At 42.5% G+C, this 25,670-nt stretch overlaps 2 protein-coding genes across 3 annotated transcripts in view; one reads left to right on the top strand and one right to left on the bottom strand.

Moving 5' to 3' along the window:
- The window catches only part of vwde (von Willebrand factor D and EGF domains), a 42,465-nt gene extending 25,169 nt beyond the window's left edge, over positions 1 to 17,296 (top strand). The window contains exons 13-31 of one of the 2 annotated variants that reach the window (XM_050046910.1): positions 9 to 145; positions 498 to 662; positions 1,316 to 1,420; positions 2,502 to 2,616; positions 4,621 to 4,877; positions 6,140 to 6,359; positions 6,655 to 6,792; positions 7,250 to 7,462; positions 7,583 to 8,023; positions 8,938 to 9,033; positions 9,235 to 9,330; positions 9,421 to 9,516; positions 9,857 to 9,952; positions 11,301 to 11,396; positions 13,650 to 13,745; positions 13,852 to 13,947; positions 14,067 to 14,162; positions 14,329 to 14,426; positions 16,572 to 17,296. In XM_050046910.1, coding sequence (XP_049902867.1) covers positions 9 to 145; positions 498 to 662; positions 1,316 to 1,420; positions 2,502 to 2,616; positions 4,621 to 4,877; positions 6,140 to 6,359; positions 6,655 to 6,792; positions 7,250 to 7,462; positions 7,583 to 8,023; positions 8,938 to 9,033; positions 9,235 to 9,330; positions 9,421 to 9,516; positions 9,857 to 9,952; positions 11,301 to 11,396; positions 13,650 to 13,745; positions 13,852 to 13,947; positions 14,067 to 14,162; positions 14,329 to 14,426; positions 16,572 to 16,586 — 2,672 coding nt within the window. In that variant the 3' untranslated portion in view covers positions 16,587 to 17,296. The remainder of the gene's footprint in view (positions 1 to 8; positions 146 to 497; positions 663 to 1,315; positions 1,421 to 2,501; positions 2,617 to 4,620; positions 4,878 to 6,139; positions 6,360 to 6,654; positions 6,793 to 7,249; positions 7,463 to 7,582; positions 8,024 to 8,937; positions 9,034 to 9,234; positions 9,331 to 9,420; positions 9,517 to 9,856; positions 9,953 to 11,300; positions 11,397 to 13,649; positions 13,746 to 13,851; positions 13,948 to 14,066; positions 14,163 to 14,328; positions 14,427 to 16,571) is intronic. The other variant, XM_050046911.1, reaches the window with a different exon arrangement.
- Positions 17,297 to 17,365: 69 nt separating this feature from the next.
- seraf (Schwann cell-specific EGF-like repeat autocrine factor) lies at positions 17,366 to 22,736 on the bottom strand. The gene is made up of 5 exons (XM_050046929.1): positions 22,407 to 22,736; positions 21,596 to 21,691; positions 20,662 to 20,766; positions 18,004 to 18,099; positions 17,366 to 17,655 (listed from the first exon to the last, which is right to left on the bottom strand). Exons 1-5 carry the CDS (start codon positions 22,615 to 22,617, stop codon positions 17,543 to 17,545), a joined length of 621 nt encoding a protein of 206 aa, XP_049902886.1. The 5' UTR covers positions 22,618 to 22,736; the 3' UTR covers positions 17,366 to 17,542.
- Between the last annotated feature and the right edge of the window lie 2,934 nt (positions 22,737 to 25,670).

The raw sequence follows: 25,670 nt of genomic DNA, 5'->3' as shown, positions 1-25,670 counted from the left end.
TTGTGAAGACCAGATCCCAGAGATCACCGAGTTGGAGAAGCAGGGTCTGTGTGACGTCCGACAGGGAGACTGCTCCACCGTCCAGGTCTACGGTCAAGGCTTCAAGGACTCCTATGAGCTCAAGTGTGAGTTTGTTAAAGAAAAGGTACTTTGTTTTTCTGCTTCTTTTTCCCCGTGTTTAAATGATGGTTTTGCTGTGCATGCAATGAAATCTTTTGTCTATTTTTCTTCAGTTTTTTTGCTGTGAAGTTATAAACTGCAGACTGTGGGGGGCAAAGTCGCAGCAAAATCCACATTTGAAGCACTGTCAAGTTTCATGGCTACATACATACCTAGCTGATGTCTGTATTTTCTACTGTTTTCATCTTTTCTTTCCTTTACCCCCACTTTATCCTTTGTCCCTGTCCTTCCCTGTTCTCTCTGTGTCTTTCATTCCCACCTCCTACCCCTCATGGCTTTGTCCCCCACTCTGCTCTCCCTCTGTGTGTCTTGTCAAGTTTGAGGATGGGGAGTGGGTTCTGGACGAGCCCCAGTTTGTCCTGGCTGTCTTTCTGGATGTGACGGCTCTGGAGTGCCAGCTCCCCCTGGAGGACAGCCGGGCTCCTGCAGGCCTGGACCTGGAGACGGTGACAAGCAGACCACTGGCCCGCTGGCAGATCAAAGTTAGTCACGTCTCCAAACACATCGGTGAAACGGCTGTGAAAAAACAATCCTGTCCAGTCTGTCCTTATTGATATTTGCCTCTTTCTTCTTCTGCCTTCTTTCTCCTCCATCTCTTTTCTCCATCCTCAGCCTTAAATCCTTCCCAAAACTAGGGATTAACATGAAACTTCTATTATCATTTTCAAGACATTTCATTTTCTCAGAAACCCCTAGTATAAGATAATACAGTGAAGCTGAACTGAAGTAATGAAAAGCAGACAGATGTGAAGGGTTGCTGGTTTTTATTTGCTGGCTGTGGTTGTGGAAACCGTCCACAGGGCGCAGCTGGAGGTTTTCTCCAGCTTCGATGTGGTTCAGGACTCAGCAGTGTGAAACAGGAGAAACTGATTGGTTTACTCAACTGCCAAGTGCGTGAAACAAAGTGTGGGAATACTTTGTCACAGCAGTGAGATTTGGTAAACATGAGAACGTTTATCACTGAGGAGGTCCTCTCCAGCATCGAGACGTTACTCTAAGATTATACGATGAACTGTTTTGAAATATATGAGAGGTGCAATATGAGCGGACACAGCTCACCTCACCACAGACCAGTTTATTTGTTTAATGCCTTTTCCCCAGTGATCCACAGTAATCAAGCTTCTGCTGATGGCAGGTATCCAACGATGGCTACAGCTACAGTAACACCAAGATACTGACTCTGTATGACGGAGCCTGTCAGATCTGCAGCCTCAACACTGAAGTCCTCTGCACCCTGAGGGTAAGACACCTCTCTTCATAGTGATATTATTTAATACAAAGATCCAAAAGTAGCAGTATCTCTGAAGATACATTTTCCTCTCAGCCTGCTTTGCTTCGTCCTTTAACCATCACATCTTGGCCCAAACTCTCAGACCCAAAATCTGCTGATGTATGATCAGTACAGTTATTTAATCTATTAAATATTAAAGGCTTTATTCTGTGTAGGTTTTGTTTTATCTGATATTTTACAGAATTTGAATCTCAATGCCCAGATGTGCCAAACTGACATCAAAGAACTAGTAGTGATGAAGGCCGATTGTTGCCTCACCTCATGTTGCAAAAAGTTGCACCTGAACACACCGCAAAGACGACAGCCAATGGCCAACTAGTACGTACATTCTGCAGCTGTGTGAGAGGAAATAACTCTCTATACCAGCAGGCGGCTGTAGTTGGTATTTATCATTAAAAAGGGAAATGGCAAAACCAACAAAATGGATTCAAAACGGTAGTTAGCACATTAGGATATTTACTGAGCGCTAGCAAAAAATGACACCATTAAGAACCGTTACCGCTAAAAAGCTCAGTGGCTAAAAAAATAATCTTATCTTATTTAACACATTTGTTTCAATCTCAGCTTTCCTCACCTCTGTTTCTCCTCTCATGCTCTGAGTTGACCTGCCAATCAGTCATTTCATTCACTGACAGCTCCACTGTCTCTGGTGCTGATTCAACGTGCTGAATCAGCCGAAAAAAGCCGATGGCCCAACTAGTTTATTTATTCATTTAGTCATATTTTTTTAACAAACATTATTTGTAGTTCCAGCAAATGTTTTGCTGCAGGAGAGTGAACATCCATCATACAACTGGAAATTATAATAGTACAACCACTGATCAGCTAGTAAATAGTGTTTTACCAAACCTGTCCTTGTTCTCCTGCTGCCATGTTCTGCACATGCTTTATATAAACCTCTGTAGCTCACTGAGACAGGTCGGGGTTGGGCGGCATGTTTTTAGTCATGCAAGAGAGATTGTTTCAACGAGGAATAAACACTGAACATAATTGTTGTTATTAATAGTTATTTATTGTCTTTGCTTCCCAGGAGAAAACCTGCAACATTGACGGCCTGTGTTACAGTGAGGGGGAGTCCAATCCCAGCAGCCCCTGCCTCACATGTCGCCCAGACGTGTCCAAACACACATGGTCCATAGCAGAGAGTATGTACATTGTTCCTCCTCTGGTTTGTCTCCCTCATATTAACATAAACAGCACTGGAGAAAAAGTCGAGACGATACTGTGGACGATGTGAGATTGAGAAAGTTTCTAACGTGTCTCTTCCTCAGTCGAGCTGTAGAGCTGAGGTTGGATAGCCATCACTGAGTTTTGTCGCTGGCAGTCGCTCAGGGCTGTTTTGATAATTTGTCAGCAGCTCTGTGCAGATTGGAGCCATTGAAGTTGCTTCAGTCCCTCGGCGCTGGTATGAGGACAGCTCACCTCATTGTTACACTCTCCGACCAACTTTGCTTCTTCAACTTAAAGTAGGTCAAATGGTGCTCTGCTCTGTTCATAAGAAATGACAGAACCTGAAGCATTGACTCAACTGAGGTTAAATCACTGATCTGAAGGATAAAGACAGCAGGAGGCCGATTTCACCCTCTCACAAGTCAAGCTCATTTGTTCATGCATGTATTCATTTCTATATCGAAAGGTAGAGCGGATCTATATTGGATTTCTAAGGATGAAGTCAGTATTTTAGAGTGAAAACATATGACAATACACTCACCAGCCACTTTATTAGGTACACCTCAGTGTATTTAGGCATGTAGACATGGTCAAGATGACCGGCATGACTGAGCATCAGAATGATGAAGAAAGGTGATTTAAGTGACTTTGAACGTGGCGTGGTTGTTGGTGCCAGACGGGCTGGTCTGAGTATTTACTGGGATTTTCACACACAACCATCTCTAGGGTTTACAGAGGATGGTCCCAAAAAGAGAAAATATCCAGTGAGCCAAAATGCCTTGTTGATGCCAGAGGTCAGAGGAGAATGGCCAGACTGGTTCAAGATGATAGAAAGGCAACAGGAAGTCAAATAAGCACTGGTTCCAACCAAGGTGTGCAGAAGACCATCTCTGAAGCAACAACACCTTGTCCAACCTTGAAGCAGATGGGCTACAGCAGCAGAAGACCACACCAGGTGCCACTCCTGTCAGCTAACAACAGGAAACTGAGGCTACAATTCACACGGGTTTTCTCACCAAAACTGGACAATAGAAGATTGGAAAAACCACATTCAGATGGAAGCATGGATCCATCCTGCCTTGTATCAACGCTTCAGGCTGCTGCTGGTGGTGTAATGGTGTGGGGGAGATTTTCTTAGTACCAACTGAGCATGGTTTAAACACCACAGCCTACCTGAGTATTGTTGCTGACCGTGTCCATCCCTTTATGACCACAGTGTACCCATCTTCTGATGGCTACTTCCAGCAGGATAACGCACCATGTCACAAAGCTCACATCATCTCAAACATGACAATGAGTTCACTGTACTCCAATGGCCTCCACAGTCACCAGATCTCAGTCCAATAGAGCACCTTTGGGATGTGGTGGAACGGGAGATTCACGTCATGGATGTGCAGCTGACAAATCTGCAGCAACTGTGTGATGTCATCATGTCAATATGGACCAAAATCTCTGAGGAATGTTTCCAGCACCTTGTTGAATTTATGACACCAAGAAATAAGACAGTTCTGACAAGAAAAGGGGTCCAACCTGGTGCTAAATAAAGTGGAGTGTACACATCACATCATCTTTCTCTCATAATTTATTGTAAGCTCTTGATTGGCTCCTTTGAATAAAGGCAGAAATGCCACCAAAATAGTGTCAATTAAAAACAATAAACAACATCAAAAATACCATAAAAATATATTTACAGTGACATACAGTAAGTGACAAAATGTCACTTATTGGTCAACACAGACAATTTAATCATGAGTCAAAATCAGAAAATAATAACCACCTGGTCATTGTTTATGTTTGTGCTCTGTCAGAAGGTTTATTGGGCAGAATTCCTGTGTAAAAAATAAACCTGTCTTCAGCTTGTTTCACAGATTGGTGGCTGCGGAAAATGGACTTTAGGACTTCTCTGTCACTCATCACATCATGACTCATTCATGTTTATTCAGTTTCTCATTTCTTCCCTCTTTTGTGTTTCCCATCAGAGAACGAGCCTCCACTGCTGCAGTCGTCGCCGTTTCGTCTCCAGTCCTTCCAGGGGGAACACTTCATCTACCAGCTCCAGGCTCAGGACCCTGAGGGCTCAGCGGTGCTCTTCACCTTGGAGTCAGGTCCTGAAGGTGCCTCTCTGTCTCCGGCCGGCCTGCTGATGTGGAAGGCCACAGCTGAAACTACAGACACACACACTTTCCAGTTTACTGTGACAGACGACTGTAACGCCCAGACAGCATCGTCCATACAGGTAAAGCTGGGTTTGTTGTTCGTTTGTGTGTCATGGTGTGAGCTGAACACTGCTTACATTAAAGTTTCACAACCAGTGCGAAGTAAATGTGTTGTGAGGTGGGACAGTGTAAAGTCAGGGTTAGATAGCAGTGATGTAAGTGAAGTTTAAGAAGTGTAGATGTTTGGAATAAATGATTTTAACAAACATCATTTAAATCAAATTCTGTGGTTAAATATTTTTGTTGATATCATATCTTCAGGGGCATCAAATGTGTGGATGCTGTTTTTTCTGCATTTTTAATATACTTTCTTTTTGGAAACACTTTAAAATCACAAACATCAGTTTTAACACTTTTTTTTATACATGTGCTCAGTCAAGTTGAAGTTGAGTCTTCTGAGCAGCTTTACTGCAGCAGTAGATCTAAATATCTTGTTCAACCACATTTAGAACTGTATATTGAGGGAGGGGTGAGCGTCAGTCATTTTGGACAGCTAAAGGGTCCAAAAGATCCACTGTCAGTGTGACAAACATACACAGACATTAACATATGAAACAGTTAAGATTTAAATACGGTACAGATTTTTTGTTTCTTTTGTTAGTGAGAGTTTAGTAAGTGTTAACGTGCAAGTATGAAAGTGTGTGTGTAAGTGTCATATATATATAAATGTAAATAATTGTGATCAGAGGAGTGTGCAGGTATGAGCAATGAGGAGAGAGAAATAAATAAAAAAAAGACTTTGAAGACTCCTTTAGACTTTCACCCACTAGAGGGCACTAATGATTTGTAGTTCTCTGCTCATGACCCTCTGTCTCAACTGCATATTGAAATATTTCTGAGCAGGTTTTATGTGTGTTGCGTGTTTACACAAAAAAAGTGACCAAAGTAAGAAAAGCTGTCAGAATGCATGTTAGATCTGCAGCAATTTAGTTAGTTTTGTGTGGATGGATAGTTTTGTCCCACAGGAAATAAAAGAGCTGCTCACAGTTGCAAAACATTGAGATTCAGATTCAGATTCAGATTCAGTTGCTGATGGAGGGGAAGAGAGAGAGACAGCTGCAGGGACGAAATTTAAAGATTCTGTATTTGTTTCTTTTCTTATCATATTTCTACTTTATTGTATTGTATTTATCTAGACTGTGATTTGTATTACTGGGCAACAAGTTTCGCTGTCCACTCTCTTTCTTTCCTTTTCCTTATGTGTCACTAGCTTTGTCCATAAACCTCCTCGAGGGGTCGTTGATTTCAGATTACCAACCTGTCTGTTTCCCCTCTCCTTCAGGTGTCTGTGCACCCCTGTGAGTGTCTGAATGGAGCTTCCTGTGTGACCAACGTGAACCTCCCTGCCGGCAGCGGGGAGTACCTGTGTGTGTGTCTGGATGGATTTAAAGGCGGCAGGTGTGAGGTGGACATCGACGACTGTAAACCAAACCCCTGCAGACTGGGCCGCTGCATTGACGGCCCCAACTCCTTCTCCTGTATCTGCCCACCTGGAATGACAGGTGGGGATCAACCTGCAGAGATGTTTTCTTTCAAATAGTAAAGCAGTAGCCAAGATGTAGAGGAGACACTGATTGCTGCTATGTCTAACCAGCTGATACTGTGAGATATTGGCCTTGAAATAAACAAACAGTCCGAGATGCTGCCTGGCTGGCAGTGAGTTAGGAGACAGGCATGGAGTGTAAAAAATGGAAGGGCGAAGGTCACTCTCCTGCATTTGCTCATGACCAGGCCCTTATTTTGCATCACACACTGTACGCAGTAAAGTTGTAAACTAAAATCGTTTGGTGCTTTCAGGCCACACATGCAGAGAAGATATAGATGAGTGCGTCTCTCGGCCTTGTTTCCCTGGTGTGGACTGTAACAACACGCTGGGCTCCTTCATCTGTGGAGTCTGTCCTCAAGGATACAGCGGTGACGGCAATACCTGCACACGTAAGTCTTAAGGTTGGCAATATTCTACATTAAATAAATCCTATAAAAAGACCTGAACCAACAATGTGTCAGCCTGTCTTAGTACTTCCTGACTTCCCTGCCGCCTCTGTCTCTCAGCCCCGAGCTCGTTGGCTCTTTCGGATGAAACCGAAAACGGTGTAAATCTTTAAAAACAGCTCACAGATATATAGTTTAATTCTATTAAAGGGGCTTAAAAATATTAAACAGCTGGACACTGTAGTTTTTAACAAACAGGAGGAGCATTTGTTGAGGACTGTTTTCATACAGGAACATGTCACCCAGTGCAACAGTGTGGCTCATTGACTGGGTTTTAATAGTTCTTAGGCTGTTTCCTCTCCTTTCTAAAGACGTACATCTCTTCTTCATACATTCTTACATAAATAAGACACTCTTTGTTGTCCAGTTAAAGGTCGTCTTCATCCTTTTTATCTTCAAGGTAACCAAGACTCTCCTGGCAAAGCAGTGATCCAACCATCCAGAGTCCCGCAGGTATCACTGAGGCCCAAATCTTCAGGTTCGTCACCGTGCTCCAGGCGGCCGTGTCACCCGGGAGTTCAGTGTTTCGAGAGCACCCACGTCTCAGCAGGTTACGTCTGTGGACCCTGTCCTCCCGGTCTCCATGGAAACGGACGAACGTGCACAGCAACAGGTGAGAGTGAAGCAGTTGTTTCCATTCAAACCTGATGCTGGTGAACAGACAATGGTGACTGCGTTGTGTGCTTTGTGGTTTTGATTTGTAAATTATCCTCTAACTTCCAGTGTTTTACAGGTCAGGGGACGGTCGCCAGCGGAGCAGACGGTCATCTCCATGTCATCAAATCAACTTCCAACAAGGAAATGACTCCCACCTCCTCCTCTTCCTCCTCGTCATCATTTACCACTTCATCCAGACGCCCCCCTGACAGAAGGAGACCAGAAGCCACCATCTCCAGCATCAGGAGAGGTTCCAGTGACAGAAGGACGACAGCAATGCCGCAGAATCAAACTGCCATCAGAGTGTTCACTCCCACTGTCCACAGAGGTCAGCCCAGTGGGGTGGAGCTAAACCCTGACCTCACCACTGGGGTCAAACGGGTGTCACCATCTCACCATGTGACCTGCGCTGACGCTCCCTGCTTCCCGGGTGTTCCCTGTGAGCCCACCATCACCGGGTCCTTCAAGTGTGGACGCTGCCCGTATGGCTACACTGGAGACGGAGTCACATGTAAAGGTACGTAGTGTCAAAAACAGCTTCCTGTTTAGGGATTATATCGAACTAGAGATGTTGGCTTGCAGATAGAATACAGAACGAAGAGGCAGTGTCAGGCAAACTAAAGGTAATTTTGAATTTTCAGCACTAATTCTTTAAAATTATGGGAAAACATATCAAATAGTTGTATTAATGATAAACTGTCACTAAGGGAAAATGTGGGGGAGCCCTTCTGTGTGGAGTTTGCATGTTCTCCCCATGTCAGCGTGTGTTTGCTCCAGGTGCTCCAGCTTCCTCCCACAGTCCAAAGACATGCAGGTTAATTGGTGACTCTAAATTGTCCGTAGGTGTGAATGTGAATGTGAATGGTTGTCTGTCTCTATGTGTCAGCCCTGTGATAGTCTGGTGACCTGTCCAGGGTGAACCCTGCCTCTCGCCCAGTGTCAGCTGGGATAGGCTCCAGCCCCCTGTGACCCCTAACAGGATAAGCGGATGAATGAATAATTGCAAATACAAAGCTGAATTCATAAGAAATATAACGCACCCTTGTTTGATGGTAAACACATAGGATTATTAATGCTGCAGCTTCACTTGGTCTGGATGACCAGTAGCAAACTTTCGAGCTGCTTTTGTTTCACTATATTTCACCATTATCTCATAATTGTCACTTGTGGCCACTGTTGAACTCCCACGCTGTAGCTCAGCTTTAAAATGTGAAGGATTAACAACAGAGGCCCATTCATCAAGTTCCCCTGGGACCAAAATGACTCCCTTAATCTGCTTATTTTTGTTTAACCAACAGTTATAAATACCCAAAGTGTTCTAGCCACCAGATGTTTGCTGTTTTTATTGCAGGATAAATTACTTAAAGAGGTTATTAACTGTTACAGTCTGTGGCATGCCCTAAATAAAGTTAACATGTGATTTGGTTTCAGCTGTGTGCAGGTATCAGTGTGGGAGGAACATGGAGTGCACTCTGCCCAACACCTGCACCTGCAAGGAAGGCTACACCGGATACAACTGTCATATTGGTGAGAGGGAGACGTGTTTATTTTTGTACTGAAAACACATTCAGTAAATCGTGTCACTCCTGAATAACTCACACAGATTTAAGAAAGTAAACCTCAGAATACTCTGCACGCCATCACGGCACATTACTGTTAAATCACCTCTGAGGTTTCGGCTCATTTATCTCCGCATCCGATTTTAATGCTGCTCTTCCTCCCTCTCAGCTCTGTGTCGGCCTGACTGCAAGAACCAGGGGAAGTGTGTGAAACCTAACATGTGCGAATGTGCCGCGGGCTACGGAGGGCCCACCTGTGAGGAAGGTAATCTGAGCTCATATTATCACCTGTCTGTAGTGCTCACACACAGAATACTGATGAGGATCTTTGTGTTTGCCTTTCTGTGTTGTGTAGCGAGCTGCGAGCCGCCTTGTCAACACGGAGGCACCTGTCTGGCCAGAAACCTGTGTACCTGCCCGTACGGCTACGTGGGACCCAGATGTGAAATCAGTGAGATGTTATTTAAGTACTCTGACAGTTTGGGATGTGTTTACAGTTTGTATTAAAGTGTCGGTCCGTTAAGTAGCGGGACAGTGACACAGTTTGAAATGAAACAAGTGCTGGATTTTAAAAGGAGTAGTTCAGCATTTCAGGAGATACATTAGTTGACTGTCTTGCCGAGAGTTAGATGAGAAGATTGATACCACTCTCAGTCACCTGTAAATCAGCAGTGGGGTGATACTGTCATGTAATTTACCTTGGATTTTCTGCTCATGAAGTTTGAGTTTCTGTATCAGGCGCTCTGAGGACACGTTAACAAGTGTGCATAATAATAATTTATCTGTTTCAGTGGTGTGTAACAGGCACTGTGAAAATGGAGGCGAGTGCGTTTCTCCTGATGTCTGTGAATGCACACCCGGCTGGTACGGACCAACATGTAACTCAGGTACAACACAACTACACTGCAGCTACTAAGTGATTGTCATAAAATGTTTTTCTCACATATAATATCTTACACAACATCTTACATCACAGGAAAACGTACAGGCCCTGCTGCATATCGTAGATTCTAAAGAAAGAGCTTGTAGTAAAAACATGTTGGGTACTATCTTACACACAGTGCAGCTGTCATTGCCAGTTTCAGACTAACACAGTCGTCATTTTCCACGGCCAGCGCTCACGTTGTGTAAGTGGCAAATGTACTTCGCCCATCTGTGCACCTATTGGCTCGTAGGTCTTAAAGTGAGGTGTGGTCAGGTGCATCATTGGTGTATTAGCCAACAAAACCCTGGTGTAAAGTCATAATGGGGGAGTGTTTTCCTGCTATTTAAATGGCACACTACTCAGAAAGATGTAGGGCTGTGACTCAGAATTATGCCAGTTGAATCAAATTTGGCTGTATACGAATATTCGATGGTTCGGGGGGGGGTTTAACTTCATATAAAGTTTTAAAGTTTGAACAGGCTCAGGGGAACGTTCAGCGTGACAGCAGCTTTCATGATGTCTGACACTAGTTATGAAACATAAGACAGATGCTGTGTTGTATTAAGTTGGTGTGAGCTGCAAATTCACCACCTCAAAGCAGAAGAGAGAAGATGTGAAAGTCAAGAGCGCTCACTCCGCAGCAAAGTCTGGGGAGCAAAACGTCCCCAGAAGTACACTGCACAGCACACTTACTAGCTAAAAAACAAAAAAAGACTGCTCGACTTGAAGCAATCTCAGTCAACTGGGGGGTCTCCAACAGATGATTCAAATCTCGGACTCTAAAGGGGCCTACATAGGCCAGTTCACACCAGGCATACGCTCCGTTCGTACATCATGATGAGGAAAATATTAATGACTTTCTCTAAAATGTGATCATAGCATAGAGTAGAGCTGCTGTTTGACTCCCCATGGAGAGAGACGTTGTGCACATTAACACGCGAGGAGCAGCGCAACTTCATTTTTTATTTAACCACAGTTTCTAGTTTTGCTGCTTAAATGTCCCACGATATTTGCTGCTATTTGCTTTGCTCCAATCTGCCGCATGATAGCAGTACAGCAGGTGCAGGCACACCTAGCTTTTAAAGAGAATGGGAGATGACACTCTAATCGGTTGAATCCATGTTACACCCAAAGCACACCTATAATTAGTTAAGGGACTAAATACAACTTGCGTTCAGATTATGCATCATTTAACTCGCAAAGGTGGAGTTGGACACGCCCTTAGTGCACTTTAGACCACACACTATAGATGGTTTAAATAGTGCCCAGTATCTGTGTCATCTAACTGTGTCTGCTTGTATCCTCCACAGCTCTCTGTAACCCCGTGTGTCTGAATGGAGGAACATGCATGAAGCCCAACATCTGTGCCTGTCCCAGCGGCTTCTACGGCTCTCAGTGTCAAATCGGTGAGACTGAGATGAATATTTATCACACTGACACATTTTACTGCTCTGCTGTTCTAACTCACAGACGGGCTGTGCAGAGAATTTGAATCCTGTTTCTAGCTACTGTTGCAGCTACTAGGAGAGGATCTATGAGGTGGTCGCTTATATGATGATGCTCTTAGATACAGTAACAAGCAGGGCTGAAGAGATACTGGATTTTTATTTAAACTCTGGTATTATGGAGCTACATCAAACACATCCTGTACTGGAGGTTTTTTTTTTTAGTTTAACCTTCTCCGGTGGATTAATTATCTATTGAAAAGCATCATGTTTCCCTAAACATTTATAAAATATGGCTCACCAAGCTGTAACGCTGAGAAGAATTTCATTAGTCTGGGTTTTAGTTAAGAGTGTCCAATAACGCTTGATCATCTGTTTGAGTGGCAAGAATGCAGCACCTGGGGGAAATCCAATTCTTGTTGTATTTGGTATAAAAATTGCCTGAAATATCAGCACTTTTAACACAAAGATACCAACATACTTGCCTTTAAAAAACATGCAGTGCAGAGGATTTATTTTCAGTAATATTATGGTGATTATTCGCAGCTCCCTGCAGGCAGACACACTTCACGTCCTCTCTACACAAACAGGTCAGAGTTCAGGGTCGGGTACACGAACGTCACTAAAGGGCTTTCTTTCCTTTTTCATTTTTTATTATAAGTGAGCAACTTGAAAACAAACAAACAAGACATATGACACAGCACAAGACATGAGGGGGAACAAGACTCAAAGACAACCAAAATGAAAAAATGAAATAAAATAAACATATAAGTAGGGATGCACCAATATGGATTTTTTCAACCGGTACAGATAACCCATAATTACCTGCTTCTCATGGCCGATAACAGATACAATAACCGATAATTTTTGTATTTTAAAGGAAGTGTTAACCTGTAGTTTATGAACACCTGAGGGTAAGAAAGGCGCAGATGTAGTGAGAAAATATGGCTAATTTAATATTCCATAACCCTGACTGAACCAAATCGAACTGACAGTACTACTGTTAACACAACAAACACAAAGACAAGCTCTGACTCCTCATACCTTTCAACATTAGGCGGTGAAAAAGAGGGAGATCTTCTTTGGTATTGCCAATTTGCCTACCCTCAACGCCCCTGCCCCCATTTAACCCTACACTACAGGTGAACATAATAAATACAAGGATGTGAAAGTAAAATGACTGAAAATGACTCAGCTCAGACAAACAAGCAGCTGTGTCTCACACACACACACACAGCCAGAGAAGTAGCAGTACAAATAATCGCTAACTGTGGAGTTGAGCCTTTAAAAGCTCGGTGTTGGATGTAAGCCGCTGCTGCTAATTAGCTTGTGCTAACACTCTGGAGACAATTCTTCAGCCCGCATCCAACCGGTATCGGGCGGTCAGACATCAGACCTTGGCGCAATCCTGCTGTCTTTGGAACTGTAAAAGACGTCCACACCAGACATGTTTTGTCCTGTAGACAGTGTGCTGCAGCTGTTGTTCTTCTTCTTCGTGTTTATTGGCAGTTTGCAAACCAAGTTTAAAGGTACATGTATTGCCACCCACTGTGTCGGGGTGTGTATAAGCTGCCCTTGTTAAGTCAATGAAAGCAGTCTGGCTGCATATTATCGGCGCTATTTATCGACTATATTTTACACATTAAAAAAGTTGGCAAAGTTATTCTTACTGTAGTACATGTGTGTGAAGGTGTCTAAACAAAATATAGAGGGAGGAGAGAACAAAAGGAGGAGATAGTACTAACCAGGACAGAGTGAGAGAAAAGAAAAAGATAAAACATAAAAAGCTTCCATGCTGTTGGAGGGCATCACTGTTTGGACCCTCAGGACGAAGAGGCGCACGGCTGAATCTGGAGCAGGTCAGAGCAGAAGTCTGTGTAGTTATTTATTCTTTTGTTTTTGCTCATTTGTTTTATCCCCCCCCCCCCCAGAGCTTAAAGCTAAGATTTAGAGCTTTCTGTCCTACTTAATACACCAGCTCACCATGAAGAAGAGGACGGTTGGGAGGAGAGATGTGAAGCTTTTTCACCTTTTTAATTTGATAAAATGTTTTTGCTTCTCTGACTTACAGAGTGTGATGTAATTATGCACAGGAGGTTGGACGTTATGTCAGTATTTCTTTTCGAAGGTTAAGGGTCAGTGTCTACAAGTCTGTAAGTCATGTGCACAGAGCCTCCTGATATCTTCACAGTTGTTTATCGCTGTGTTTCTCAGCTGTGTGCAGTCCTCCCTGTAAGAACGGAGGTCAGTGTATGAGGAACAATGTGTGCTCCTGCCCTGAGGGCTACACTGGGAAAAGGTGTCAGAAGAGTGAGTAAAATCACCGACTGCAAATTTACACACAGTCTTATCTAAAGGTAATAACTGAACTCACAAGTCAATATGTGAATCTAATGTGTAAATAAATGTGTTCCAGGTGTGTGTGAGCCGATGTGCATGAACAAAGGCAAGTGTGTGGGACCCAACACGTGCTCCTGTGCGTCAGGGTGGAGAGGGAAGAGGTGCAACATACGTGAGTGACTCCATGTTTTATTCATACACGTCAAATACATCACAGATCATATAGAGATCATGCAGAAGTGTTCAGTAGACTTCTGTGTTCATGCCTCCGTCTCTGTTTCCTCACTGTAGCTGTCTGTCTGCAAAAGTGTAAAAATGGCGGCGAGTGTTTGGGACCAAACACCTGTCACTGTCCCACGGGCTGGGAGGGTCTCCAGTGTCAGACACGTGAGTGTGTTCATGATAAAACAATGCAGGGCAAACACTGCATTTACTTTTTGTGCAGACCTGAACTTTAAACAAATATACTTTATCACTCCATGTTCTTTTGATTTATTTTTTTTAATAGTGTAATAAACAGTGTTTACGTCTGTAATATTGATTCCCTCCTCAGCGGTGTGTAAGCAGCGGTGCCTGAACGGAGGGAGGTGTGTCCTTCCTGACTACTGCCACTGTCGGAAAGGCTACAAGGGCCTCACCTGCGCAGTAAAGGTCAGCACCAGGGTCACACTTTATATACAGTACATGTCTCTGCAGCTCAGTGGGAGAGTATTAATAACTCCAGGGTTAAAGGCTGTATTCTCTCTGGAGCTCCCCCAGCCCCAGTTTGTGTCACAGAGCTCAGCATCAGTTTCTCTAAAAGATAAATACTCGGCCCAGAGGGTCATCCAGATGGTTCCTGAAATATCTTCAGACCTGTAGTAAGTGATGTTTAATGACCTTCTGGGTTTTCCAAACTCCAGGTATTTATCTCTCAGAGAAAAGATGCCCAGCTGTGACTCGGGTGTACTACATGAGACGCATTAATTTGGGCTGAGGGAAAACTTAACCTGCAAAATGACAACTTGTTTGTCAGTTACTCAGAAAACTGTTTTTCTCACATGCCTCCACGGTGACTGGAGAATCCAAAAAGGTCAACACTATTGATGAGCTGATTGATCCTGAGCCCCGCCCCACTTAGTCACTGTAGAACAAGTTTGATAAAAAGAAACATGGCGATACCGGGTTTCGCTAAGCCAGGTGTTGCAGTATTTATTAGGTCATTTCCGGGCAACATAGCTTCATGAAGCAGACAGCAGGGACTACAGTATGTGATGGAAGGATATATTTACAATGTTAACCTTTATAAACAAGGCAAAACGCTGCAAATTAAGACTTCTGGTCTCAAGTAAAAAGGGAGGAGCCAGAGGACGACAATCAGAATCAGAATCAGAATCAGAAATACTTTATTGATCCCCGAGGGGAAATTATTTGAGTCAGCTTTGCTCCTGCACTGCTGGGATCTGTAAAGTACTCTGTGTTTATCACTGAATACAGACCATGGTGTTGACCTAATGTTAGTCTCTCTGTACTGTAGAAAGCTCTGTTAGTTACTTATAACTCATCTTGATGAAGCTATACATTAGCTAGCTAATTAGCTAGCATTTAGCTGACATTAGGCAGCACGGTGATGAAGTGGTTAGCATTGTCGCTTCATATCAAGAGGGCTCCTGGGAAGGCCTTCTGTGTGCAGTTTGCATGTTCTCCCTGTGTCAGCGTGGGTTTCCTCCAGGTGCTCCAGCTTCCTCCCACAGTCCAAAGACATGCAGGTTAATTGGTGACTCTAAATTGTCCGTAGGTGTGAATGTGAGTGTGAATGGTTGTCTGTCTCTATGCGTCAGCCCTGTGATAGTCTGGTGACCTGTCCAGGGTGAACAGCTGGGATAGGCTCCAGGACACCAGTGACCCCCAACAGGATAAGCAGTTATGGAAAATGAATGAATAGCTAACATTAGCTAACTTTAGATGTGACTATACAGTATAACGCGTCCGTGAAGTTTGAAACAATCCACCAGCCACATCTTTAGCAATCTTGAAAATAAGGTTTTCTTTCAACCTTTTTAGCGAGCACGTATCACATCTGAGTATGACAGAAAAGGGAAAACTTGACCGAGGTTCTGCCGTGTTCCCAGCTCGCTCAACTGTTATTAGATGACAGAGGAAAAGGGGCGAGAATTAGGAAGAGCTAATTAAAGTAAATACAGTGTTTAACAACAGCAAAACAGACTCTCAACTCATGCAGTATAATCATCATTTATCTTGTTGTCTTCTCATCCCAAACGCATTCCTTTTCACTAAAACATTATGATCTAAAACAAGTCAGTGAAAACAGTCTCGTGTGCAAATGAGTAGTGTGCCTGGGCCCGCACATGAGTTTGAACTCTGCTCAAGTGGAGCTCATACGTGCAAGCGTGGCCAGGCATATAAGGGAACGCTACACTAATGTTTTATTGTAAATGCCTGTGTTTGAGAAGTACTGAGCTTACGACTGGATAAATGAAACTTGGATTATACTGCACAAGTTGTTTAGAGTCTGTAAATGAAGGTTTTGATACAGTTTTTTATGTTTGTTAAACGTGGTCCCTGTTTACTTTAGTTCATGAAGTATGTGCTCTTTTTTTGGATTCTTCACAAATTTAAGGGTAACACGCACTGAGTAAGTGATATACAAATGATCATTTCGCAGGTGAAGCATTCTTTTAGGCTCCTCATGCTACACAAATATATACATGATATTCGTTCTACCACTTTGGACATATTTAAATGTGCAGTATGTGAAATCCAAGTTTTAATAAATGTATGTTTGCACCTTTACAGGCGTCACAGGCATGATGGGAAACGAAAAATGGGATGAAAGAAGCTACAGAATGCACAAAGCAAAAAGAGAGCATCATAAATTGTTGCGTGGGCGTGTGAGTGTGTGTGTGTGTGTGTGGATGTTGATGGATGTGTGTGGCTGTGTGCACATTTGAAGGCTAACAGGGGGACTTGATGTATTGCACTTGTCTGTCCGCCCCTGTATATCACTACCTCAAGGCTCACAGTAACACATCTGTTAAATGCATCAGCAGAGAGACTTCCTACAGATGTGTGTGTGTTGCTGCTCAGTATTATGTAAAATAAGTAAATGACAAATGGATCAGTTTTAGTCATGATTCATTTATCAGATGTAGGTTATTACCAGCAAGCTTTTAGTTTTAGAGTTGTCACAGTTTAGCCAAATTATAGCCTTTTATCAAACTGATGTGCACTGTTTGTTTCTTATGAGGAAAATAAGTCTGCTTTTAATTGCGCCTGATCTGGATGGTACACATCAGTAACTTGTTTCAGACTCAAGACATTGATATGAATATGCTGCCATTTAACACAAATCTGTTTAATTTTCTTTATCGCTTTCATTAATATATTGTTTGACTGGATCATGGCCGCCTGTTGGAGTTATATATAGGTTTGTTTTCTAAATAAAACTTCTGTAAACACCAGATAACACTGTGGTACAAGTGACAAAATAAAGACATGTACTATTTCTATGCTTTTGTTTTGGTTAAATGAGCTTCAATAATTACTGCATTTCACTTTTTAACTCATTTAATGACAAATTACAGTACAGGACATGTTTATACAGTCAAATGAGAACAAACAGGTTCAAGGATTCTTATAAAAGAATTGCATACAGGATAAAAAAAAATGTAAAAACTACAAAAGTTTCAGCTTAAAAATTGAATTGTCCCCGTCAGCATTAAGTCCCTTATTGGGCCTCTTTGACCTTTGACCCCAGCAGGGTCACACTAGTGTGACTTTTTCCTCTCCTCGCAGCGAGGGCCAGAGAAAGGGGGGCGACAGCGGCATTTGTTTGGTGAAATGCACTTCCCTCCATTCAGGCAGGACTGAGCGCACACAGCTGCAGACAAAAGAAACCACACAAGTGTTTGTTATTTGTTAAACCTGAAAAACATGTAAGTGACTGCGAAGGGCTTGTAAATCCAAACACCACGAATCCAGAAACAGAGGTGAGATTTGTTCCCATGTAACATCTGGTAAAACACTGAACTGAAAACTTTCCCTGAGCAGACACATACATCCGATTTATATCAATCTCTGACAGTTAACAGGCATCATGGGAGAGCGCAACTGAAACAAAACTGTCTGAACAAGCAGGAGAGGAAGAAGAGAGACAAAACAAACTGTGCTTGTAAAGTGCAGTGATGCATATGGAAGTGTTTGGTCTCTGGGACCAGTTTGAACTCACCAGTGTGGCAGGCGCCACCCAGCCATCCCTCCGGACAGCTGCAGATTCCTGGAGCCACACAGACTCCCCCGTTCCTGCAGCCTTGGGGACAGATTGCTGCGCAGGGAACAAAAGAAAGACATTCTTAGAGATCTGAGCTTTAGCTGCAGGTGTAAAACATTTACTGGGTGCCGAAAAATGCTCTGGAGACATTTAGATGAGTTAAAGGAATAGTTTTATATTTTAAGAAATGTGCTTAATTGTTGTCTAGCAAGTAAAGTGAGAGAATCAAAACACTTGTCATATTTGTCAGCCTGCAGCTGACTAACTTAGCTTAGCATAAAGACTGGAAGCAGGGTAACAGCTAGCCTGGCTCACTGTAAAAAGAGTATTTGTTTTAACTTACAAATGTTGGTAGGGCTGCCTTAAACTTTCTGCTTTGTTGCACTGTCATGTTTCTACAGTAGCCCACAACGGACAAACCAAACACTGGCTCTAGATAAGGCCATTTGCGTTGTAGCATTAGCAACCGTAGTTAGCAGCCCCTCAGCGACGAGCAGCGAAACGTGAACCTGATTTATTCAGTGTTTTTACTGGTGTTTGTTTTGGAGAGAAAGAGACCTCTGCAAATATTTCAGCTCCCTCTAAAAAACTCCTCAACGTCTGGATCTTAAGTTATCATCGAAAAAAAAGATGGGCACATATTATCAGGTTCGTGGCCCATCTCCAATGAGCCCAACAGCGTTGGAGAAACACGTTATTTGTGAAGTGAAACTGCTTTATTCAGTGTTTTTACCAGTTTGAATCACTTGGTCTGTTTGTTCTGGAGACCAGAAGACCTCTGGTGATATTTCAGCTCCTGGTGAAAACACTTAAGGAATTCTAATCGGCAGAAGTTTCAGCTGGTTGCAATCTGCAATCCTCACCACTAGATGCCACTAAATCCTCCAAAATCATACTCACTGCTGCTTTAATTCAGTTGTACTAAAATCCTTTTAAGTTTATTTGACTAGAAAAGGTTATTTGTTTTGAATCATTACAAAATGACCTGAACTTTGCTTCTCAAATTCAGTCATCTAAATTTTAAGGCACTAACATTTCTTACAGTAACCAGCACCTCTAAAGCTCACTAAAGGTGCTTTCACACCTGCCCTGTTTGGTTCGGGACAATCAGAATTAAGTTCATTTGGTTCGTTTGGGCAGGTGTGAACACAGCAATCACACTCAGGTGCGCACCAAAACAACCGGACTGAGACCTTCTTGAAGAGGTGGTCTCAGTCCGGTTACAAACGAACTCTGGTGCGGTTCATTTGTGGTGGAAACGTGTTCTGACCTGGATGTGAAGCAACTGCAGTCACATGACACATTGTTTGGGTTAAACATGAGCATGTTACAGTCCTGGAGGATTATTAATGTGCACCTCCTCCTGTACTGCCTTAATATGCACATTCAGCACATCCAATGCATCAAAACATTGTTTTCTAGTTGGAGCCGCGCCTCGTTTTCAAACTGTATGGTTTGACTAAAATGAACAATGACAGCAATATAGTCCACGATGAGCAGCGCTAAAATCAACCTGCGTAGTTGTCCCTCCATTGTGACATTAGAAAGTGTCACATTTATCTTGCAAGTGTACTCTTCTTCAACGTTTGCTTTACTTCCTGGATTTTTCCCACATGGAAATTCTGACCAATCAAGAGCTGCTTTCTCACACAAGGCATTTGATCTGGTCCGCTTGTAAATGCTGCTGTGAGAACACGAACTAACTCTAGGCACCCTAATTTGACATATATCTCATTAGTGTTATTTGTACAAAAATGGAGGCATAAAACGAAAAGTTGTAGTCTTACAAGTGGTTATGCGCTGGACTACTTCTTGGCCAGGCTAGCTGTTTCCAACACTTCAAGAGGTATCACTCTTCTCATCTCACTCTCCACAAAAAAAAGCAAATAATTTCCTAAAATGTTGAACTCTTTAAATCTTAGTAGCTGCAGATGGAACCAAAGAACTTAAGATCAAAGGTGAAAGTGTAAGCAGAAAGGAAAACAATTCTCGGTCTTCATTAATTCATCACAGTGATTTTTGGGTTCTTGGGAGGTCGACAAGCAAAACTCTAAACAATAGTGTGGATACTTTGAATTTAGAAGATCAGCAAAGTTAACTTGCTGATCTAGACCAAAGATTAAGATTGATTTAGTTCTGTGGAGCCCTAATTTCTCATGGAGTGCACCTTAGTAGAAAACCAAGAAGCCAAGTTAAGTCTGTTTTACTTCTACTGCCCAAAAATATGAGGACAAACCTTCACCAGGGAAACAAAAAGTTCTTGTGCCTCTCAAGGTTTATCTGAGGAATAAGAGACATTTCTGCTGAGCCCGATTTGAGCTAAAATTCACTGCCAAGAACGTCTCAATCATCCACAAGCCGAAAATTTAAATGTCATTCATGAGCACTAAGTTAGATGAATGGCTTCAGGGCAGACTGAATGTTTCCCATCACGACAGCAACTTGGAACTGGAAAGGCATTTTAAATGTTTTTAGAGAGCTGCCACTGCTGCTGCTGCTGCTGCTGCTGCTGCTGATGATGATGATGATGAGCAGCTCCAGCTGAGAGAGCCGGCTCCATTTGGTGACTTTGACCTGTAGTGTTAAAAGGGTAATTAGATACGGCCATAAACAGACCCTCCTGGCATTTTGAGCCCGTCCAGCTCGAGGGGCAGATACACTTGGCCACTCCATTGACGGCGGTGCATTCGCCTCCGTTCCAGCATCCCCCGTCGCACGTCACTGCAAAAACACAGACACAGATCACACCTATCAGTAGACGTAGTTTTAACTGACCTGTCCTCAAGTGTTTACAGCAAATTTTTAGAGGCTTTATGAGGTAAAATTATAGAAATAATTATCTGAATGAAAAAGGGAAGGATTAAAGAACATAATTTGTTTGTTTTTTCCTGGCCTGTTATTTATGTGAAGATGTGATGTGAAGATAACTGCTGGATTGGTTTGACCTGACTCAATGTTTGGCCAAAAAACTAAAGACATTCAAAGATATTTCCTCTCAAATAATATCATGACCATATTTTAAAACCCCATTGTGTGTGATCTGAGTGACTCTATGAATGGAAACTCCACTACTGGTTGGATAAATCCCCAAAATTCACAGACAAGAAATACTGAGGACAGCTTTCTCAAGGATAGCTACAGAACAACCTTCATAGTGATAACATAAATCTGGGGTTTATTTATGATAGGATACAGTTAAGGTTGAGCCCCTGGAGAAATATTTACTGCATGAACTACTGCTGCAGTTTTGTTCCTGGGAAAAATCTTGCTCTTCGACTCTCTGACTGAAGGTTAGTGTGTGTCTGGTAAAACAGAAACCGCTGTGTGTTGGACTGAGATGATATATTTCTACTGTATCACATGGAAGAGCAGTTACTGCAGGACGGATTCAGATGAATGGATGCACGAAGACTGATGTCCACGCTGACTTATAAAGCAGACGGCTTTCAGACTCCTCCAGATCACACAACCCCTGTCAGCAACTTCACAACCACCGTTGGACCGACCAGATGTTTAGTTTACATAATCACAGCACGGAAACCCTGCTTACCTTTGTGACAGTATCTCCCTCCATATCCTGGAAGACATCTGCATTTTCCAGGGCGAAGACACGTCCCTCCATTCTTACATTTGGGGTAACAGTTGGCTGCAGTCACACGAGAACACACAAGATTTTAACACAAGCCTCTCAAAGTTTCAGTCATCTTTATTTTTGCTTTAAGTATTGTTAAAGTAAGTAGCGAATTAGTTATTAAGATGAGGAATATGCTCAATAAACAAGATGCTTTCCCCCTCAAACATCTGAAAAGGACTCTTATTTGCAAAGACTGTCGTGTCCGTCTGGAATGCTTATTAAATTATGCAATCTTAGTTTTTATCCTTTTCTTTTTATGTATGATTGTTATTTAATAGGGGAGATATCTTTTTAAGTTCTTTATAATTTGGCTTCTAACCTCTCCTGCACAATGTTTTACTTTTAATTCCCTTTTCCTGTAATTTCTACACATGTATGTGCAAATAAACTGAACTAAAATCAAATCATTCTGCATAATTTCTGCAGTAAACTGATGCAACTTACATGAAACCTGCCTTAAATCACATATAGTGGTTTGTTTTTCTCTGTATATGCGGATGTTTGTCTTACCACAGGTAAATGCATTCAAATGCATGACAGCAATCAGTCTGTATCATCCATAAATATCTATAAGCATTAGTTCTTCTAGGAGGTGGAAAACACATTAAACTGTATTGTATAATTGTACTAACATGTTGAAATTAAATAAATACACTTTTCTAATAGAGGAAATTTTACATATAAATGCACATGAATATAAAGGTGTATAAAAGGTGTGTAACATCACCATACTGGCAGGTCTCCCCTTCATAGCCCTTGGAGCAGAAGCATGTGTTGTTGCGGATGCAGACCCCTCCGTGTCTGCACAGCGGCTCACACGTCGCTTTGGGGTCAAAAACGAACCCGACCGCGACACCCCGGGGCGCGTCCGAACCCGCGGAGCAGAGAGCGACCAGAGAGGCCAGGAGGACCGTCAAACCGAGACCCACAAAACCCATAGTTGGAGTTTATCTCCGGGAGAGGACGGAGCGAGACAGAAGGTGGAAGGAGATGGAGGAGAGAATGCCGAGACGTCCCCACGTCGCCCCCGCTGCTACACACAGGGAGCCCAGGTTAGTGCCGGGGCCGGGGGGGTGCGGCCGGGGCGGGGCGGGGAGGCTGTCGGTGAAGGGGGCTGGCTGATGTGGAGAGGTTGAGTGTGTGGTGACTGTTGAAAGTGGCCACACACGCGTCAATATAAGTTTTAAGAAAGTTATACAGTAAACAATCAGGCGATAAACCGAGCAAATAACTTTAAAACCGTTTTCTCGAAGCTTAAAGTGACGTCACTAACGGTTGACGAACGTTAGTCTTTTAGCTAACTAGCTAACGACGTTGGTTACGATGCTAGCGTTAGCAGCTACAAGCTAACAGGCAAAACAGGTAAAAGGATGCTACAAAGCCAAACGAGGCTTCTTCAGTGTGAGTATTTATTTTTGTAGCTCTTAATGAGAATTTCTTTTTAATTTTGACATGGCCTCAAAACATGTAGTGTAGCTTACACACATAACAATTCACATAAAGATGGAAGTAAACATATAACGTGAGGCTTCAAAGTTAAAACAAGGATAACAAATTAGAGTAAAAGGAAAATTAAGAACTTTTATTGTCCAGCCTTTTTCTCTCAGATATAACTGAGCTTAAATTCATTATCCCTTTATCCCAATACAGGATTATCTTATTTTACAACATCAAAATGTGATTTTCACCATTTTCTCATCCTTCTTAAATTCAGCTCTTTAGATGTAAACTTCCTCTTGTCTCAGCCCGATCCTTATTTAAGATCTTAAACACTTATTCTCCTCTCACTGCAGAAATCTATATTTGTCTGAAATAATCAGCACCTGAGGTAACATTAAAACACAAAACAAATCTTGATCGGCTGATGAATGTGCCTGCACAATTTCAGAAATTTGTCTTCTGTGATTAACTTTTGAATGTATATACGCTGATCAGCCAAAATATTAAAACCACTGACAGGTGAAGTGAACAACATTGATCATCTTGTTACAGTGCAATGCTCTGCGGGGAAATCTTGGGTTCTGACATTCATGTGGATGGTACCTGACACGCTCCACCCACTTAAACACCAGTGCAGACCAGGCACCCCCCATTATGGCAGTGTCCTCCCAGCAGGACAGTGTACCATGCCACACCACAAAAACTGCTCAGGAATAGCATTTAGCATTTTCCTAATAGAAATAGGAACGTGACAAAGAGTTCAAGGCGTCGATCTGACAACCAAATTCGCCAGATCCCAATCTGATCAAACATCTGTGGGATGTACTGTTACCTCACCTCACAACCCACAGAAATCAAAAGATCTGAAGCTAACGCCCTAGTGCCTGACACTATAGGACACCACCAGTTGTCCTGCGGGAGGCCACTGCCAGCGATAAGTGCCATTGCCATGAGGGGGTTTATTTTGTCTGCAACGGTGTTCGGGTGGGTGGAACACGTCAACCATTTACATACTTCTATTTCATACTCTTATTCTTACTTATTATAATTCTCTATTCTTTACATCAGAGCAACTAACAAATCACAATTTCCCCTCTGGGATCAATAAAGTATTTCTGATTTCTGGTATTGAAGTCTCAACTTTGTATTTGATCTGTTCTCAGAGTTGAGAAACCTCTGAGAAGCCTAAGAGCACAGCAAAAGAACTCCTGCTGAATTATCTAATTTATTTTTTTGCTCCTTGTCTCCTGAGGGTGGTTTAGGAGAAACAGTTCACAATTTGGTAATCTCAAAATAAGAAGCAGATTTATTTCTCATGAGACAAAGAAAAGACTATTGTGAGCAGCAAAAATTTTCCCATGGGGAAGTTCGACAAAGATAGGTTAGAAAAAAGAAAAAAAAAACACCAAAAAAACATAGAACTATTAAGCACATAGAAGTAGGTGGAAATAATTGTGTAACATTGGCAAGTGTTCTTTAAATTGTAAATGAATGAATGAAGTAGCCAGTTGCCCTCATTGACCCTGCCTAAAAAATAAGCAGGATTGTAAGCTTTATCAAGATACCTTTGGCCAAACATGTGTAGTAAAAGTAATATAGGGTAATAGTAATCAAATCATGCTAATCAGCCACCCAAACCTGACCCAAGGTAGGAGAGACTGATAGAGAGGGGGAAGAGAGGGTGGAGGGTGGACTATTGCACTAAGCTGCATCACTAGATGCAAAGCAAGCGCTTTACGGCAGTTGCCAGCCGCAAATAAACGTCAGCAGTTCATCCCACCTGTTACTTTTCCTCATTGGACTGCCAGTTTATTTGCTTCAAGTGGGGGGCAATTACTTTGCAGAGGACACCTCATTTGTGTCTGACACTGCCCCCCTCCTTTAAAGTTCCTCCACCAGTTTAGTGGTAAAAAACAGATTACTTTGGAACTGCGTATCCCTATAAAACATTATTTATGGCATCGTTTTTGTTATCCAGAGAAACAGGGACACTGTTTCTTGAAGGATGTATTGCTTTTGAATTTTATAATGCTGTGTGCTCCTTAGATTAAATTTAATTCACTTCTTTTGTATTAGAATGATGGCAGAAATCTCAGAGGCAGATCTGTGCTAATTAAACCAAAATTCTCTTCATGGCTAGATAACACTAGACATAAATGAGAAAACAAGCAGTCTTGTAATTTGGTTGAAATAAGTGCTGAGTCTGTCTGCTGTCTCCTTGTACAAAGGTTTTTATTTTTCATTATGTGAACATGAACAGTCATGATGTTCATCTCCAGTAGACTTAGCGTAGTGCTTGTTACAGCCATTGGAGAAAAGTTTCAGTGTGGAGCCACCTAGCTTATTATTTTCAGAAAGCAGGACTTGTAGAACACATGTGGAAAAGCCATTTCCTTTTACCTGGTGAGAGGAAGTGCTGAGTCTATATGGAGTATCGGGGAAGGGGGGTAGGTTCAGCTGTAATGGCAATAACACAACCAAATCAATAGCGGATGTGGCCGTCTTCTCTGCTGGGCCTCTGTGCAGAGAAACCTACTGACTGAGAGCTCAC

The sequence above is a fragment of the Epinephelus moara genome, chromosome 6 (genome assembly GCF_006386435.1).
Source record: "Epinephelus moara isolate mb chromosome 6, YSFRI_EMoa_1.0, whole genome shotgun sequence".
Taxonomy (NCBI): Eukaryota; Metazoa; Chordata; class Actinopteri; order Perciformes; family Serranidae; genus Epinephelus; species Epinephelus moara.
Note: the sequence above shows the minus strand (reverse complement) of the source record. Positions and strands in the feature narration are given on the sequence as shown.